Source organism: Penicillium psychrofluorescens (assembly GCF_964197705.1).
Source record: "Penicillium psychrofluorescens genome assembly, chromosome: 2".
Lineage (NCBI taxonomy): Eukaryota > Fungi > Ascomycota > Eurotiomycetes > Eurotiales > Aspergillaceae > Penicillium > Penicillium psychrofluorescens.
In genome coordinates, this window is record NC_133440.1 from 4,144,896 (window position 1) to 4,162,103 (window position 17,208).

The following is a 17,208-nucleotide window of genomic DNA, read 5'->3' on the forward strand; positions in this document are numbered from 1 at the left end:
CAACCAAATATCTTTCCCTTCCCTTCCGGACATACCGTATTAAAAAATCAAATCCCAGACAACAAGCCCTGTACACAACCCAACGGTCCCCCAAAACACCGCCTGTGCCGTACTCCGCCTCTCCGTCGCACGCTTCAGCTCGCGATTGCCCTTGCCGACATTCGACGATGTCAGCTCCGCGTCGGTGACCAATTGCGTGATGAACTCTTCTTGCGTGGAGAGGTGGGAGACTAGCGTTTCTTGGAGGGAGGAGATCTCCAGGAGCGATTTTTCGGCGTTTCTGTTGACGGTGAGTTGGTGTTAGTGTTGTGTGTCTTTATTTGCGAATGGAGGGTGTGGGGGATATAGAGAAGTGAGAAGAGAATACATACTGGACTTTCCCAAGGGTATCCTCGTAATGCCGGAGCATGGAGTCATTCTCCTCCGCAAAAAGCTGCAATTGCTCCGGCGAGAGCTGTGCTTCGATCCGCGCCGTGTCCGCCTCGCTGAGAACCGCCGCGTCGGGAGTTGGCAACGTCGGTGATTTCGAGGAACCGCCGTATGCAGGCGGATTCTCCGATGTTTTGCCCGGCACACTACCACCACCACCACCAGTAGGAAACGAACCATCGTTCATCCCAGACGCAGCCCCAGCACTAGCACCAGCAACTTTATACAAAACGCTCTTCTCCTTCTCGCGCGCCCTCTCAATGCGCTTCTCAACCATACTCCGCTGGACACTCACCGCGCCCTCCAACCCCCGTCTCAGAAACCAAAGCACCCCCTCCCGAACAGTCCGAATGGCCCGCGCACATTCCTCGGCACGAACCTGCTCTTCAGATTTCCCCTGACTCGACTCTGCATCGTCGCCACCACTCTCACCCAGAGCCCCGGACCCGCCAGCCCACCGCCAGAGCAGCGAATGCGCAACGCCGTGTCCGTATTTCTTGCGTAGCACTGTCGCTTCTGTTTCCACGCGGAGGGACTCCGCCGAGGCGAGGTTGGAGATTGAGGCTGCTAGGTCGCGGAGTAGGAGCGCAGTTGAGGAGTCGACGGCATCACGCTCGGGGTCGGTGAGATGGGTTTGTGTTTTGGAGGGGGGCTGGTTGTGATGTGCGTTGCTGTTTCGGGATTTGGGATTCGTATTGTTGGAGCTGGTGTTGTGTCGCGGGGCTGTGGTGGAGAGGTAGGCGTGTCGGATGGACTGGAGGTATTGTAGTAGGGATTGGATATGTGAGTTCTGTTTTTGGCTCGGCAAGTTCAATTAGATTGACTGTATGTAAGTAAGTGTTGGTGTAGGTGCGGACTGACGATTCGGTATGCCTCCTTCAGGAACTCGTCTGCCGTCTCTGTGCTTGGTAAACGGGGTTCGGTTGCGGATACTGGGGCTGCATGCTTGGCCGAGAGCAGCGTGTGGAGCGCGGGAGTGAGGTCGGTCATGGTTGTGCTGGGTGGTGGTTATTGGAATTGGAGAGCTGTCAACAAACGTCAACGTCAATCCTGCATATTTGGTCCGTGTCGCGTCCCGGAGCCAGCATGTGCTTAGACGGAGCCACCGCTGCAGCACAGATTTATTGACCTGAAACACTACATAATATTAATTTCAGACTGTGGACAGTGACTTACCTAGAGCTTGATGCTACAGATAATAGGACTGACAAATATATACGTCGATGGCGGAACAAATGCCTCTATCCTGATTCGTCTAAAGTAACAAAAACAGAGCAAAGAGATATCTCTCTGAAAACTGTGGTGTATTCCATTCGCAGGACCTAGGGTATAGACGAAATCAAGATGCTACTATCAACAAGCCAGAATATATAAGAACGCCCCGAACCAAAAGCCTCGAGCCCAAGCCCAAGCTCAAATCATAGACCGTTCCTCTACCCATATCTAGAACACCGTTAGATCAGAATCGTTCTCTCAAAATGGGCTGATAAGAAAAAAAAAAACTCACCTCCAATTTTCCCATTTCCGTCCTCTCCCGTCGAGCGACCTCCCGGGCCGAGCTCAGCAGCAGATCCAAATCCTCCTGGTCAACCATGGTAATCATGTCACCATCATCCTGCACTTTCATCTTGAGCGGACACCGGAATCCGAATTTCTCGCGGATGCGTGTTTCGAATTCGGCGAACGTGACATCTGACGCAGCCATAATGTACCTTGTGTCGTCTGGCGCGTGGACTTTCGTTCTGAAGCGTTTGACATCGGGTCGCTGTCGCGAGGGAGCACGCCGCGTGGCTCGCGCAGGAGATTGTGTTCTCCGGTGCGATACCGGTGAGTCGCCTGGGGTGGCACCGACAATATCGAAGGCTCCATCGTTGAGAGCGTCTCCGTCATAGATGTCGCGACTATACTCCTCTTCCTCGTCGATGTATTGGGGTGGTTGGTGTCGGTGTCCCCGGCCCCAGTTGGAGTTATTGGTGTACCGCTGTGGTGGAGAATTGTACGGATCTGTATCTCCGTAGCTCCCAGCGGGGGAATAGGTAGTGTCACTGAGGTTCCTCCGATGTCCTCCTCCTTGAGGTTCGCGAGTCCAAACTCCAGGATCTTGGGCGAAGCCCCGCATGTTATTTCGCGACGGCGGTCCGCGTGGTTCTGATGCTGTTCGCGTAGTTCCTATCCGGGGTTTCTCCACCGACACTTGCGCTCGGCCTTCAGAGCGACGGTCTAGACTGGCACCTGTCCGATCTAGATCGAGACGTGGTGGCCGGCCACCCCGTAGAGAAGATGCCCCATTGTGTAAAGATGCGCTTCCACTCCCAGAGGCTGAGCTTTGGCTTGCTGTCCGGTCATCGGGTGGCGGTGTAGGTGGAAATACATTACGATTCATTGGCGGCTCAGACTGCTGTCGAGTGCGGCTGCTGAGATTCTTGTGAACGAGGTTCGTAGCCGCAAACGATACTCCCTCCCGGTCTTCAAGGGCGGTGCGGTCAAGCACCAGTGGTCTCCACTGGGAATCTGCACCTTGATTGCGGTCAGATGCAGCAATGAGTCTGGCTTTGCCTAAATAATCTTTCGTTTTGAGATTCTTGACTTTGGCTGCGTTTGGCCGGTAGAGAACCCCGACCGGGATTGAGAACACCGTGTAGCCCTGGGAGCGTGTGAGTAGAATAACATAAAAGCGCAGAGCAGACATACATCAGCATTCTCACGTATCGCATCGTGAATCACATCATGGTCGGTCGTGACTTTCTCCTTTGCGGCATACTGAAGATCCTGCAAGCCGGGACCCATTTGTTGTAGGTAGATGTAGCATAGCCCACGATTGAACAAAACCTCACACGAGTAAAGGCGGAACTTGAGGCCTAGCTGTTCATAGTCGATCGAGGTATTCCCTCGCAGATACAGCAGGGTATCGTTGAAGTTGACCAATGCTTCCTCGAAATCGCCAAGCAGGAAGTTGGAAACACCTTGCTGAAAGTAAGCGATTGCCAAATATTGGTCGAGCCCAACTGCGCGTTGATAGCATTCCACCTGCGCTTGTTAGCGAAATACGTCTTTTCGTCTGCCAGTTCGACTTACTGCCTTGTCATGCTCGCCGAGAGTTGCATATATGACCCCGCAATTGAAAAGGATCTTGGATGTATCCGCAATTGCATCAAAGCAGCGGAGAGCTTCCTCGAAGTCTTGGTTGTCATAGGCATCCAGAGCCTGCACCCAAGTTTCAATTTCCTATACCGACAAGCCGTCAGCTCTCAAATTCGTTTATGCCAGTCCCCATATCTCTCACCTGTTTGAGCGACATTGCGGAAGATGCCGACCTCCTCCACGCCTAATGGGTGTATATCGGTGGGCAGGGTCCGCAACGGAGAGTGCTGCTTCCCATCCGACTCCCCTAAGGACACGAAGACAGTCTCTTTGAGCGTGTTGGTCTCCGGGTTACTGCCAGTGGGTTGACGCAGGTCACGCCGCATCCAGGGGAATCGCGATATTATAGCCACTTGCGCAACACCCCAAATAGTGGAAATTTGGTAGTCCGGGCCCGCCAGAAACAGATAGTCCGCCGAAGTATGGTATCGAGAGTCGCACGGGCGCCACAGAGAATGCGGCGGGGGGGTATTCGAGCGATCGGAAGCGAATCTCTAAGTCCCGCTGTAATAATTTGATCACAACGTAGTCTGAGGAAAAGATCGCCGAGCGAGGGTGGATTGCTAGAATCGTTTGCTGCAGCCACAAGAACCAATCTCGCTGTGTGGTATTAATAGAAAGCACCCCTAGTCCCAAAATCCAGTGGCGGGGAAAGGGCAGGACCCAAAAGAAAGACCGGTCTGGATAGCCAAGCCTCTGATCACAATCCGGCGCAGAGTCGAATGGCTAGACTTCGAGGAAGAAGGGAGGGGAGCAGATTACATGAGATAACCGACATGGGTCGAGGGAAAGGAGAGAAAGACGGGTGATGTTCTTGAGCTGCATGGAGGGGCAGGGGGTGACAGGGGAAGAAGGGCTAGTCGGGCCGACTGGGGAAGCAGCAAGCGCCGAGGAGAAAGGACGGTGACGAGTTAAAAATAACCTGCAGGACGGGAGGAGCAATGAGAACCCGGAGCACCTGTTTGGCACCCTGAGTGGCCGGTTTTGCGCTCGGGTTCACTTGTGAGTGGTCTGAGCATCGGATTTTCTCCGCCTGTCACAGACATCGCTTGGCTGACTGTACCTGTCGGCCTCGGATAGTTAGTTGGTCGTGATACTGGTCAGGTCGGCCATGGTTATTTTGCTCTTCCCCGTGGAAAGGACCGTTCCCGTGGGATCGACAAGGGTGAACGGGCCGCCGGTGTGGAACCACGTCAAGTATGGATCCATGGGTGACCAAGGGGGTTGAAATGCTAAGAAATAACGATTTAATTACCATGGTAAGCTGGAAGCGCGTAGACCATTTCTGTGTTAGCGGGCCAAGCTAGGGTCTAAGCTAGGGTCTACGCCACGGCGCTTGTGAGAGCTTTCTTTAGAGGCATGGAGTATTAACGTAGCAGTAAGCGAGGAGAAAAGAGGAGAGGAACCCCATAGACTGGGTTAGGCTGGGTTCCTGAATTGCACATAGCAATGATCGACCCAAAAAATCTGGATAATATTGAATAATACTCCTAGAATAGAATGCAGAAAAATAAGTCTTAGTCCGTCGCTCCAGGCCTGTACACAAAATCGTGAAATCCGGGAGACTAATCCGCCGGTCACTATCACACATCGACCCAGCTCTGCGAGCTCATGTGATATTCTGCTATGCAGCTTCGGACGCCCTTGCCTTGAGGCCTCCGACCAAACAAAAGGATCCTCTCCGCAGGGTTTCCAGATGACACAAATCCAACATTACGTATTCTGTAATGTTCGGGTAGTGTCGGTGGTTCTTGACAGGCAAAGATAGTAAGGTCATCAAATAGCCCGGCAGCAGTAAAATAATCGCTCTCTTCTAGTTCCATAACCTTGCGCGCAACAGTCGCAGTGGATCTCGCATCCCAAATCCCTTCTCGGTGGAAGACCAATTCAAGCGATTGGACTGCCTGTAGTCGGAGGCGATGGTCTCGACATTTCACGGCCACATAATAGAGGGGCGCAATGCAGCCCATATCTATAATGGACTTGGCAAGGTCAACGCGATTATCCACCGAGCTTGCATCCCACTCAACCCGGCTAACATCGTAGAGGTCTTCCATTTGCTTCATCAGGAGAGCAAACTGGTGGATTTGAGTGTCAGAGGCCATTTCGTTGTCGGGATACGTGCATAGTTCGGCCATTATGGTTGTCATTGTATGATGTATGCCCAAAAGAAGGTATGCCTTCTGCTCATCAAGTGACCCATGCCTTTGAACGGCTTGACTCGAGGCCTTATGTGCGGTGTGCCACTGCTTGAGTCTCTTTAATATTTCTTTATGTTGTTTGATTGACGCAGTAGAATAGGGTGAATGTGCGGTTCCTGCATTATGTTGTCGATTGAGGTGGGTCAGACGCAGAATTTTATGCATTTGGCTGTCCAACGATTGCCACGCTTGTTTGAGAGAATGGAATTTGCGAGGAACAGAGACCCCTTCGTTCACGTGGAATGGCACATCAGAACCGTGATCTGGCCCTCTAAATAGCCCAACCTGGATATGCAACCTGAAGAACGCATCCAGGATCCAGTCCTCTGCCTGGCTGCGCTGAGGAAATGAAGCCGATATCAAGTCATGCTCCACGGGGAGCAAATTGGCTTCTTTTATTATTTTGACCCCATTTTGAAGATGTGATTGGGCAGTTCCAAAGTGGTCACGAAAGAATTCAAGGGACACAAAGACCACACATGCAATGAGGATAGTCTGGATAGACGTCCTGTTTTTCGCCGTAAAATGAGGGTGTAGATAATCAATTGCCTTGACGTAACGACGCAGAGCAAATTGCTCCAGCTGTTCGGCAGCACAGCTATTGCTGTTGGTTGCGCCTGCCTTGTGAACAGCGCTCAACGCGAGGCTGGCATGCAGGATTGCTGGCTCTGTCAGGCTGGCTTGCAAAAGAAGTCTGGACCAAAACTCCGAGATGAATGAGCCCGGAAGCTTTGAAACCGTGCGGCAGATGAACCAATCAATGCATTCTTTCTCTGGCGCACTTGTGGCAAGAACGGGGGCGCCAATTGATCGTGGGAGGACAGCTCCCTCTCTACAGCTTTGGTCGGACTGACAACGTTCCGAAGTGTTGACCGCTCTTCCCCAAATACTATAGCCATCGCAAGAACGGCCAGTTGAAACACACCGGCGACAGGCGGGGTGGCTTTCGTCACACTTGACCTTTCGGATCCTAATGCTGGATTAATGTTTCTGCACATCCTGAAGGTCATATATTTTCTTAGTCGTTACGACTTACTTGCAGGTTCGACAGCCTGTTTTGGAGTACATCTTCGGGAAGTCTGAATTCTGATGTTCTGCCGAAGACGTAAGATCAGTAAGGCTGGAGGTCAGGGTAGCTTTGCCATTGTGGGGCTCTTTCTTGTAGGTATGCTGCTTGTCGATTCGCCCGTTCGACATTTTGGACCGTCTATTGGACGGATGCCCATTGGGGTCCAGTTCGCAACCCATTTCAAACGCTTCAGGCAAATATCAAGCTCAGTACTGTAAAAAGGCTTGCGATATGACCCTCAAAGCTCTTGGTATTGAGTGCATTGACCTCTGTAAATTTTGGCTCTAAAAAATGCTGTCTTTCCCTCATTTCATGAACCAACCAGCTTACTGACTTGTAATCGTCGTTGCCAATTAGACTATGCACACAATATAGATACGGTAACACCCGTCGAAGATATCATGCGAGCTCTTGTGGAACGACAAGCGTAAGCAATTTTATCTCCACGAGTGGAAAAAAAAAAAAAGAAAGAAATTAACGCAGGATATGCAGTGAAGGCAAAATCAAGCACATTGGACTATCCAAGTGTAATCGATTCATTGCTACTCCTTCCTCCGCTTTGGAGCGTCGTATGTATTCCTTCCACTCGAATGGAACGATTCATGAAACATTTTTTGTTTTCCAGTATGAAGACGATTATTTTTCGGCCCTCGTATTATTTTTCGTCCTACAATTAACTAGTTTGTGCATATTTATATGTGCAGTGTAAGCATACATGTACTAATTCTCAGTTCGTCGCAACCCAATATTAGCACTATCAATAGACCGTTTGAGTGCTAGAAACTACCTAAAAGGGATCGGGACTTTACCCGGGGATTTACCCCAGATCCAAAAGGCTAGAGCCGCTGCGGGGTGATCTTCCCCCCACTCTGCGTCGGAGGCTTCTTGTCCGGCAGGAATGAGAATTGGTGTGAGAATTGTGATGCAATTTCCAAAGCCAAAGTAGCTTAGCGAGAGTGAAATATATGAGGGGCATTCTGCGAGTCGAGAAGGATCCCTATCAATCCCCCTCTGTCGCTGCCGTCGCCGTCGACTAACTCACCATGGCTTTCATCTCTGATGCCTCGTCTCTCACTTTCAGTCATGACAACGAGACCTTACGCTTAGATACATGGGGACCAAATGCAATCCGCATCCGTTCCACGCGTGAGCCGTCATTCCCCGCAGATAATTGGGCTCTTGATGAAACCGTACCCGCGTCTGCGAAGAGCTCTATCGCGCACGACAAGACTGGAACCTTGAGCAACGGCAAAATTACCGCCACGTTATCGGCTCGTGGTAAGCTTCTCCTTACCAACCAGAAAGGAGAAGTAATCCTGGAGGAATTTTCACGCAGCCGCGTCGACCCAACGGATCCCAAGGCCAGCGCCCTACGCATAGAGCCCAGGGAGTTCAAACCCCGGTTAGGATCCGAATCATGGCACGTCACTGCCCGGTTTGAGTCTCTTGATCCAAATGAAAAGATTTATGGCATGGGCCAGTACCAGCAGCCTTATCTGAATCTCAAGGGCGCCGACCTAGAGCTCGCCCAGCGCAACTCGCAGGCCAGCATCCCATTCGCCATTTCCTCCCTTGGGTACGGATTCCTGTGGAACAACCCTTCCGTTGGTCGTGCGGTTTTTGGCAAGAATATGACGACCTTTGAGGCTACATCCACCCGCGTCTTGGACTACTGGGTTGTTGCTGGAGATACCCCCGAGGAAATTCTGAGAGCGTACACAGACGTCACGGGCAAAGTTCCCGAAATGCCCGAGTATGGCCTTGGATTTTGGCAGTGTAAATTGCGCTATCAGACTCAGGAGGAGATTTTGAATGTCGCTCGGAAGCATAAAACTGAACTTGGCCTCCCGATGGATGTTATTGTTGTGGACTTCTTCCACTGGCCTAAAGAAGGTGAATGGAAGTTTGATCCAACGTTTTGGCCTGACCCTGGTAAGCTAGCACTTTCTTTTCCATTTTTCCTGCCTTGTTGGTAGATACCAAAGCCATATGATTCCGTTTGCTTACACTTCTGTAGAGGCCATGATTACCGAGCTCAAGTCTCTCGGGATTGAGCTCATGGTCTCAATTTGGCCTACTGTCGATCGGCTTTCAGAAAACTATGAGGAAATGCTCACGAAAGGACTGCTGATCCGCCAAGACCGCGGCTTGACCCTTGCTATGGAAGGCCATACTAGTTGCAGCCATTTTGATGCCACGAACCCCGCTGCGCGCTCTTACGTCTGGTCCAAGGCCAAAGCCAACTATTTTGACAAGGGTATTATGATCTTCTGGCTTGACGAAGCGGAACCTGAATATACAATGTACGATTTCGATAACTATCGCTACTACAAGGGTCCGAATCAGATGATTGGAAACTCATACCCAAGGTTCTACAGCCAAGGCTTTTACGAGGGAATGAGAGAGGCGGGGCAGGACAAGGTCGTGAATCTTGTCCGATGTGCCTGGGCAGGTAGCCAGAAGTACGGTGCACTGCTCTGGTCTGGAGATATTGCTAGTAGCTGGGAAACCTTTCGCGACCAGCTTGCCGCTGGCTTGAACGCAGGTCTAGCGGGAATCTCTTGGTGGACCACCGATATTGGCGGATTCCACGGAGGTGACCCCAACAATCCTGAATTCAGAGAACTTTTTGTTAGGTGGTTCCAATGGGGTGCCTTTTGCCCCGTTTTTCGCCTTCACGGGGACCGAGAGCCACGCCAGCCACAGTTCGGTAACTCTGGAGGAAGCTGGTGTGCTTCGGGCGCGGACAACGAAGTCTGGTCCTATGGCGAGGAGGTTTTTGCTATTTGCAAGGCCTACATTTTACTCCGTGAGAAGCTCAGAGACTACGTTCGCGACATCATGAATGAGTCTCACACCAAAGGTGACCCCATTATTCGACCATTGTTTTACAACTTCCCCAGAGATAAAAAGGCGTGGGAGGCGGAGGATCAATACATGTTCGGCAGCAAATATCTCGTTGCTCCTGTTCTCAAGCACGGTCAACGGGAGCGCCGTCTATATCTGCCTGAGGGCGCCTCGTGGAAGCAGTTTACAGCTGCAGGTGAGGTGATAGGGGAGGAAAAGAAGGGTGGGCAGACGGTTGAAGTTTCTTGCCCTATTGGGTACATGCCTGTTTTTGAGCGTGTATGAGTGCATTGATTCTAGAATTTGTAGTGGGATTGGTCCTTGGTGGCCACAGGATAACATCATTATTCTAGAAGAATGGCAAGACAGTGTAGAACAAAATCCTGTCTTTTAACGTTAAAGTTGAACCACGTCTCTTTCCTCTGCGTATGGCTCAACCACTGCCGTTTTGAATTTCCGGGCGCTAACTTTCTTCGCGAATAAGAGGTCCAGTTCCTCATATGTACGTCCCTGTCGAAATTAAATTAGCGAGTTTACTCGGAACAAATTCCATCGTCTATTTGCACTCACCTTGCATTCGGGAAGTCTGAAAAACACCCAAACAGTCATGACCGCGGCGGTGCTACCCCAGACAAAGGCCGTCTTGCCCTTCATATCCCATGCCGTAGGGTTCATCATGTACGGTTCCAGCACAGCGCACCAGATGGCCATTAAATTGTATGTGTTCCGTGCCAAGACAACAGTTTGAGCTCGAAGCCTAACCGCGGATGTTTCGGAGATGATGGCGTAGGCCAGGGGCCCAATTGTCAAAGAATAAACTAACTGCCATATTAGACACAGACTTGCCTGTGCCCACATGGCTGGTGTGTTGTTCGTTATGGCAGAAATAATTCCGATAGCGAAGAGAATCACAGTGAGCAAGGATATACCCGTCAGAAAGATTGTGCGGCGCCCAAAGAATGTCAAGAGGGCCCAAGAGAACACGGTGCCAACAAACTCTAGTGCAGTGCCTCCAATGCCGACCATGTAAGCATTTTCGGGTGTCATGCCGGCCTGCTCGAAGAAGTATGAGGGCCCATAAGCAAACTGCGCGCCGGCAAGCATTTGCGTAGCAAATGCACAACAGCAGATTTCCGTTCGTCGCAAGTCGATGCCCTTGAAGCAATCCCAGTAGCTGCTGCCAGACTGGATTTCCTTCTCTAACTCAATAGTGTGTGTCATTTGTGCCAGTGTGCTCCTTATTTCGTCGTCTGATTTGTCAGAAAGTCGGCGGAGACTCTTCTCAGCCTCTCTGAAATGACCTTTCCTGAGGTGCCACCAGGGGGACTCTGGAGCAAAGACGTAGGCCAAAAACAGAAACGGCGGCCAGACCCACTGAATTGCCCAGGGGATACGATAGGACCACTGCGTTGTATTATTGACGAGTCCCCTCAAGACACCACTGGCAATAAGCTGGCCAGTGGCCCAGCACACGTTGATGTAGACAGTCAAATAACCGCGCAAAGCCAGAGGGCAGACCTCAGAAGCATACGCCGGTCCAATGGTTGCGAAAACGCCCCAGGGCAATCCACACAAAATCTGGCCAACTGCGAGTACTTGAGCGTTAGGCGAGAAGAACGTGACGAAGAGGAATGCCGCAATGGCCACCATAGACACCAAAATGGTCCGCTTATATCCATATCTGTCGCAGGCCCAGCCATTGATGAACCCGCCGATGATAACTCCAGCGTTGGAAGAGTTGACGAGTCCGGCTTGCCAGGCGCCGGTGAGTTGATATTCCTTGATGCTGGGGAAATAATCTCCGTATCTACGGATAAAGGAAGGATATCCAAAGAAAGACGGCATAAGGGCGGTATCATAACCCTCCATGATGATACTTGTCGAGATAACGAGTGACCAGAGAACGGCACGTTTATGCTGCTTCATCGACTCCCAAAGACCAGCCGATCGCTCCGCAGTGAAGGCATTATGAGCATCTGTGACAGAAAGCCATTTCTCCGGGGGCGTGTCCTCGAGATGCTCAGCGGACACGGGCTCGATTTTTCCGGGAGTCTTCTTGCCCATCTTAAGCGAGGACGCTGGGTGTTGGGTATTTTAGAGATCACTTTTGACTATCAAGTATCACCTGTGATACTGGAGCGTATAGTCTTGAAACTCACGAGAACAGAACCTCGCCGTGGGGGACGATAGGAAGCTTTATAACAAGGAAATAGCTGCGCTGCTGTGCCAATTTAGCTCGCAATGTTGGGTGAGACCCGGTGTATATAGCCTGTTTTTTTTTGAGTAGACCAGCCCCACCCCCGCAAGATCCAAGCCATTGGGTCTTAAACCCGGGGTAACTGGAAACCACTTGTTGGGGGGATGATTCCAGTGTCTGCTTTCACAAGAAAACTATAATGTAGATGAGAGGCGAATAGTCACAGGTGGCTAGCAGATGGCTGTACTGGAAAACTTTGTCTTCCAAGCCGGGCAGCGCTTAAGATTGACAACTTTGGATGAGCTTAGCTTGGAAATGCCTCGAAACCGGGCTAAGGCAAGCCACGGAATGACGCCACATTCCAGAAATCAAGCTACAATGGGGAAGCTATGCTGAATCTACAATATTGTTAAGGAGTCTCCCTACGGAAGAGGTATTTAGGGTCCGGTTAGAGCCATGAGAAGCCGATGGATGGATGTTTCTAGGCGGTTGAATGGCAAAGGGAGGATCCCTCTACCTGCTCTTCTTATAGCTCTCCTCCCGGCATCCAAACAAATTTACAGAAGCGCATACCCGGTATCAAATTCTGATGGGTTTCTTGTCAAGCGTGTCATCCATTCATCTAGTGTTACTAATGCAGGGTAGACTTAGATACATCATACACCTTGATAGCTTGTTTGAGCTTGATTAACCAATATTTTTGACGGAGTTGAGGCTTAAGATCAATCGACTTCGGGTTAAAGCCAGATGTATGTTTTGTATGACGAAGTTGTCGCAACGATCAAAGAGGCGTCGGATGGAAAAGGGGCTCGCTCACTTAAGCAACCCGTTAGCTCGATTTAGGTGGTGTCATCCCAGAACAGGCAATGGAACCGCCGGCTACCCCGTGGGGTTCGGGAACGCTTTCCGTTGGATGTGACCCCGCGCAAGCTACCGACTGCCTATTTCGTCTGGAAAGCCGGGCCATCTTAAGCCGAAGGATCGCAGTTAACGAATGGGGGCATTTTTTTGGATAAATGCAAATTGAGGGGGACAATTATCCGACACGCCTCAAAAAAACATCATAGGTGTTTTGTTTTGGCTCTTGTCGCCTCGAGAAAGTTCTCACAATCTTTCTTTTCTCGGTCATATCCAGAAAATCGGTTCTCGACGACAGACGATCATGATACTGTCAGTCTACCCCTCTGCTCCGGCTTTCGAGCATCACCCGGACGGACTTGGTGTTCAACACGCGCAGCCGCGGATTTCGTGGCGGTTCTCTAGCAACGGCGGTGGTTCAGGTGAATGGATACAGCAGGCTTACGAACTGAAGATTTCTCGCAATGAATCTATCGAAACACACTATTTTGAAAGCGAGCAATCGGTGCTTGTTCCTTGGCCCAGTAGTCCGCTTGCCTCGAGGGAGAAGGCAGAGGTGCGAGTCCGGTGCTTCGGTGCTTCTCCCAGCCAAACTACCGGCCCTAACATCATCGATACCCCGACAGAATGGTCCAGATGGGCAACCGTCGAGGCAGCCCTGTTGGATAAAGGGGATTGGAAAGCCCAGATGATTACCGGCTCGATGGTACCGCAACCCGATCGACCCGTCCGACCCTTACGTTTTCGCAAGGTCTTTGAACTCACCGAGCATAGGAATCCAGTCACCAGCGCCAGAATTTATGTGACTTCGTACGGGGTATACCGGGCGTTTATTAATGGCGAGTCTGTGGGGGATCATGTCATGGCACCGGGATGGACAAGTTACCACCACAGACTTCATTACCAGGTCTTTGATGTTACTTCGCAGCTACAGACGCATAGGAGAAATGTGATTGAAGCGGAGGTGGGCCCTGGCTGGTTTGCGTCCCGACTGGCTTGGGGAGAAGGCCGTCGATGTATATACGGAGACCATCTGGGTGTGCTCCTACAACTAGAGATTCGCTTTGAAGACAGCGCAGAACAGCTAGTTGTTGGGTCCGACTCTACTTGGACATGGAAGCACAGCCCACTTCTGAGCAGCGAGATCTACGATGGCGAAATCTACGACATGACTTTGGAACAAGCTGGATGGCATAGAGCCGATCATGACGTGTTGCTGGGGTGGAAAAATGCAAACAGCCTGCCATTTCCCAAAGCTCAGCTGAGTGTCCCTGATAGCCCTCCAGTGCGAGTAATCGAAACGATGCCCGCACGGAGGATTTTCACGAGTCCATCAGGAAAGGTTCTCGTCGATTTCGGACAGAACCTAACAGGCAAAATTGCGGTCCGGTCTTTGAAGAAAACAGCTGGACATCGTGTGACCTTTCGCTATGCAGAGGTCCTAGAGAACGGAGAGCTAGGAATAAGACCGCTCCGCTCAGCCAAAGCTACTGATGCTATAATCTGTTCCGAAGAGACTCTCAACTCTTGGTCTCCGTCATATACATTTCACGGCTTCCGCTACGTGGAAATTGAAGGGTGGACGCCAGAAGATACTGAGAGCCCCTTGAAGCAGGAAAATATCACTGCTCTAGTGACTCACACTGATATGAATCGCACGGGATGGTTCAGCTGCTCAGAACCCCTCGTGAACCGGCTACACGAGAATGCTATTTGGAGTATGCGCGGGAATTTTCTCTCTATTCCCACCGACTGTCCACAGCGAGATGAACGAATGGGTTGGACGGGCGATATTCAAATATTTTCTCCGTCGGCCAACTTTCTTTACAACACTTCCGGGATATTGTTCGGCTGGCTGCAAGATCTCGCCTCCGAGCAAGCATTGGCAGGGGGAGTCCCTCCACTGGTGGTTCCCAACATCCTCAAGGATGAATGGCCTCCGTACGCCCCTCATGCTGTCTGGGCTGACGCTGCTGTCCTGGTTCCTTGGAATCTGTATTCCTCGTATGGGGACCCCGGCATTTTGCGACACCAATATCCTAGCATGCAGATGTGGCTGGATCAGGGGATTCGCCGCGATGCAAGTGGGCTATGGGATCCTTCGCTATGGCAACTGGGCGATTGGCTCGATCCGGCTGCCCCGGCACATAACCCTGGAGAAAGTAATACAGACAGCGACTTTGTTGCCAATGCCTATCTTGTGCATATCACGTCGGTGATGAGCAAGGCCGCCGCCATCGTTGGCCGTCAGGATGATGCGAAGCGATACACTGAAGACTGGCAGCGGCTCCGAGGGACCTTCCAAAAGAGGTATATCACTCCAGACGGTCTCGTTGTGGGTGATACACAGACATCGCTCGCTCTCGCTTTGGTATTTAATCTCCTCGAGACGCCGGAGCAAAAAAGAAGTGCAGGAGAGCGTCTTGCAAGACGGGTCCGATTGGCGAAGTTTCGAGTCGCGACGGGCTTTGCAGGGACGCCTGTTATTACACATGCTCTGACCCTCACCGGCCACACCCAACTTGCATTTCGCATGCTTCTGGAACGGAAATGCCCGTCATGGCTGTACCCCGTCACGATGGGCGCAACGACCATGTGGGAGCGATGGGACAGCATGCTCCCGGATGGATCAATTCATCCTGGTCAGATGACCAGCTTTAACCATTATGCCCTGGGGTCGATTGTGAACTGGCTACATGAGTGTGTAGGTGGCATTCGCGCGCTCGAGCCTGGTTGGAAAACATTCTTCATACGTCCGCATCCAGGTGGCGCCCTCGATTGGGCTGAGACGCGTTATGAAAGTCCCTACGGGACAATTAAATCCTACTGGATAATCAAATCTGACGGTGACAAGAAAATGTTTCACCTGACTATCACTGTGCCTCCAAACTCCATGGCGTGGGTCCTGACACCGGAAAAGCAGGGGCTGAAGGACACTGATGTGAAGGAGTCCGGCTTACGGTGTTTCTCTGGGGACCATGAGTTTTCCTGCGAGTACACGGGCCAGAATGACTGGCCACCCAAAAGGCTGAGAATCGGGTATGGTCCTGAAAATCTTGATGATGATGACGATAACTATTTGTGATAGCCCCTTAGACCTATATACTATGAAAATCCACGGAAATTCTGATATCTCTTATCTTTATCATTGAAACAGGTCTATTCTTAGAAATTTTATGGAATTGGCCCAGGCGAGATTTCCATGCGAGTGGGTCTATGGCGCTGGGTGGTGCCCCAATTCCCATGGACTGGAATTGCCCAGGTCCAATCTAGATATAGCGGAGATCAATTTTGCCGTCCGGACTTATTATTTCCTCCCTCGGAGTATCTATTCAAACCCGCATATTCCTTGCGATGCTAAGAACTTTCTAGCCAGTCAGAACCGCCGGGCGACCCAACGGAAGCCCAAGTGGGTCGGTATCTCCGAGCTGACGGCAGGCAACCCTGGGGCCGATCCTACATCCAAGGCGTTAGCTTCAATATTTAAAATATGGCACTGTCTGGCAAATAAAGCGGCTTATCAGGGCGAGAGAGTCGCGCATGGGGATCAACTAGCTCTTTCTCGATCCACACTTCCATTTTCCTGGCCCCCAACCGACTCGAATCCTTCGACAGATCAGAAGAAAGTCTGATTCCGAACCTTCACCAGTTCTCAAGGTCATGTCACCGAACACCGGGTCAGAGAAAACATCGCCATCAGTTGAGACAAATGGGCGCCAGCGCCCAGGTGCCGCTTGTGATGAGTGCCGACGCAGAAAGCTGCGTTGCGATGGCCAGCACCCGCAATGCAGCGTGTGTCGAGAGACCGGGGTTGTATGTCAGGTGACGGAGCGTGGTCTACGGGGCCCAAAAAAAGGTCATCTTAAAGCGTTGAAAAATCGAATATTGCACCTGGAGGCTATGTTGGCGAGCCGCCTTCCGGCCCAGCAGCTACCACAGGGCCCCCAGAATAATAATCGAAACATTGAGGGGTTGGCGGCCTTGGCCTCTCCGGCAGAAGCAGCAGATACCGCATTGGTTGCTGCTCCAGACTCTCCACTGCCCAGAGTGCCCGTGAACCCTGCTTTTGAGCATGAATCTGTCTTGAGGAATGGATTTCCATCGGGCTGGGGTTCTCCTTCTCACGAGAGGTCCTTGTCGTCGACTTTCTCCCTCGTCTCTAACATCCCTATCCCGCTCACGGATAACTTGCAGGCTGAATTGTAGGTTTCTGTCGTCTTCCAGGCTTCATACAAACTGATTCGTTAATTCCAGGGACCAACTTTACCTGGACCGCGTGCATCAATCAATACCAATTCTTCATCAGAGACGGTTCCTGAAATGGTCCAAATCAAGTACTAAGACGGCCTCGCAGAGATGCTTGCAATACGCCATGTGGACGCTGGCAGCTTTACTGTCGTCTCAATTCCGCGAGACTATAGAGCCATTGTATCAGAAGACCAAGCAAATGCTGGAATCTCTCAGCG

At 51.3% G+C, this 17,208-nt stretch overlaps 6 protein-coding genes across 6 annotated transcripts; 2 read left to right on the forward strand and 4 right to left on the reverse strand.

Moving 5' to 3' along the window:
* Positions 1–39: 39 nt before the first annotated feature.
* On the reverse strand, positions 40–1,419 carry PFLUO_LOCUS3732 (uncharacterized protein; the record flags this gene model as incomplete). The annotated part of the gene is made up of 3 exons (XM_073781009.1): positions 40–280; positions 372–1,219; positions 1,291–1,419. 3 exons carry the CDS (start codon positions 1,417–1,419, stop codon positions 40–42), a joined length of 1,218 nt encoding a protein of 405 aa, XP_073637807.1.
* A 423-nt stretch (positions 1,420–1,842) lies between these two features.
* PFLUO_LOCUS3733 (uncharacterized protein) lies at positions 1,843–3,727 on the reverse strand (the record flags this gene model as incomplete). Its single annotated transcript, XM_073781010.1, has 5 exons — positions 1,843–1,872; positions 1,937–3,073; positions 3,121–3,456; positions 3,505–3,654; positions 3,713–3,727. The coding sequence occupies 5 exons, from the start codon at positions 3,725–3,727 to the stop codon at positions 1,843–1,845; spliced, it is 1,668 nt and encodes a 555-aa protein (XP_073637808.1).
* A 1,426-nt stretch (positions 3,728–5,153) lies between these two features.
* PFLUO_LOCUS3734 (uncharacterized protein) lies at positions 5,154–5,708 on the reverse strand (the record flags this gene model as incomplete). Its single annotated transcript, XM_073781012.1, has 1 exon — positions 5,154–5,708. The coding sequence occupies one exon, from the start codon at positions 5,706–5,708 to the stop codon at positions 5,154–5,156; it is 555 nt and encodes a 184-aa protein (XP_073637809.1).
* A 2,175-nt stretch (positions 5,709–7,883) lies between these two features.
* Positions 7,884–9,972, forward strand: PFLUO_LOCUS3735 (uncharacterized protein; the record flags this gene model as incomplete). The annotated part of the gene is made up of 2 exons (XM_073781013.1): positions 7,884–8,772; positions 8,858–9,972. 2 exons carry the CDS (start codon positions 7,884–7,886, stop codon positions 9,970–9,972), a joined length of 2,004 nt encoding a protein of 667 aa, XP_073637810.1.
* Positions 9,973–10,083: 111 nt separating this feature from the next.
* PFLUO_LOCUS3736 (uncharacterized protein) lies at positions 10,084–11,751 on the reverse strand (the record flags this gene model as incomplete). Its single annotated transcript, XM_073781014.1, has 2 exons — positions 10,084–10,197; positions 10,258–11,751. 2 exons carry the CDS (start codon positions 11,749–11,751, stop codon positions 10,084–10,086), a joined length of 1,608 nt encoding a protein of 535 aa, XP_073637811.1.
* Positions 11,752–13,046: 1,295 nt separating this feature from the next.
* Positions 13,047–15,827, forward strand: PFLUO_LOCUS3737 (uncharacterized protein; the record flags this gene model as incomplete). The annotated part of the gene is made up of 1 exon (XM_073781015.1): positions 13,047–15,827. One exon carries the CDS (start codon positions 13,047–13,049, stop codon positions 15,825–15,827), a length of 2,781 nt encoding a protein of 926 aa, XP_073637812.1.
* Between the last annotated feature and the right edge of the window lie 1,381 nt (positions 15,828–17,208).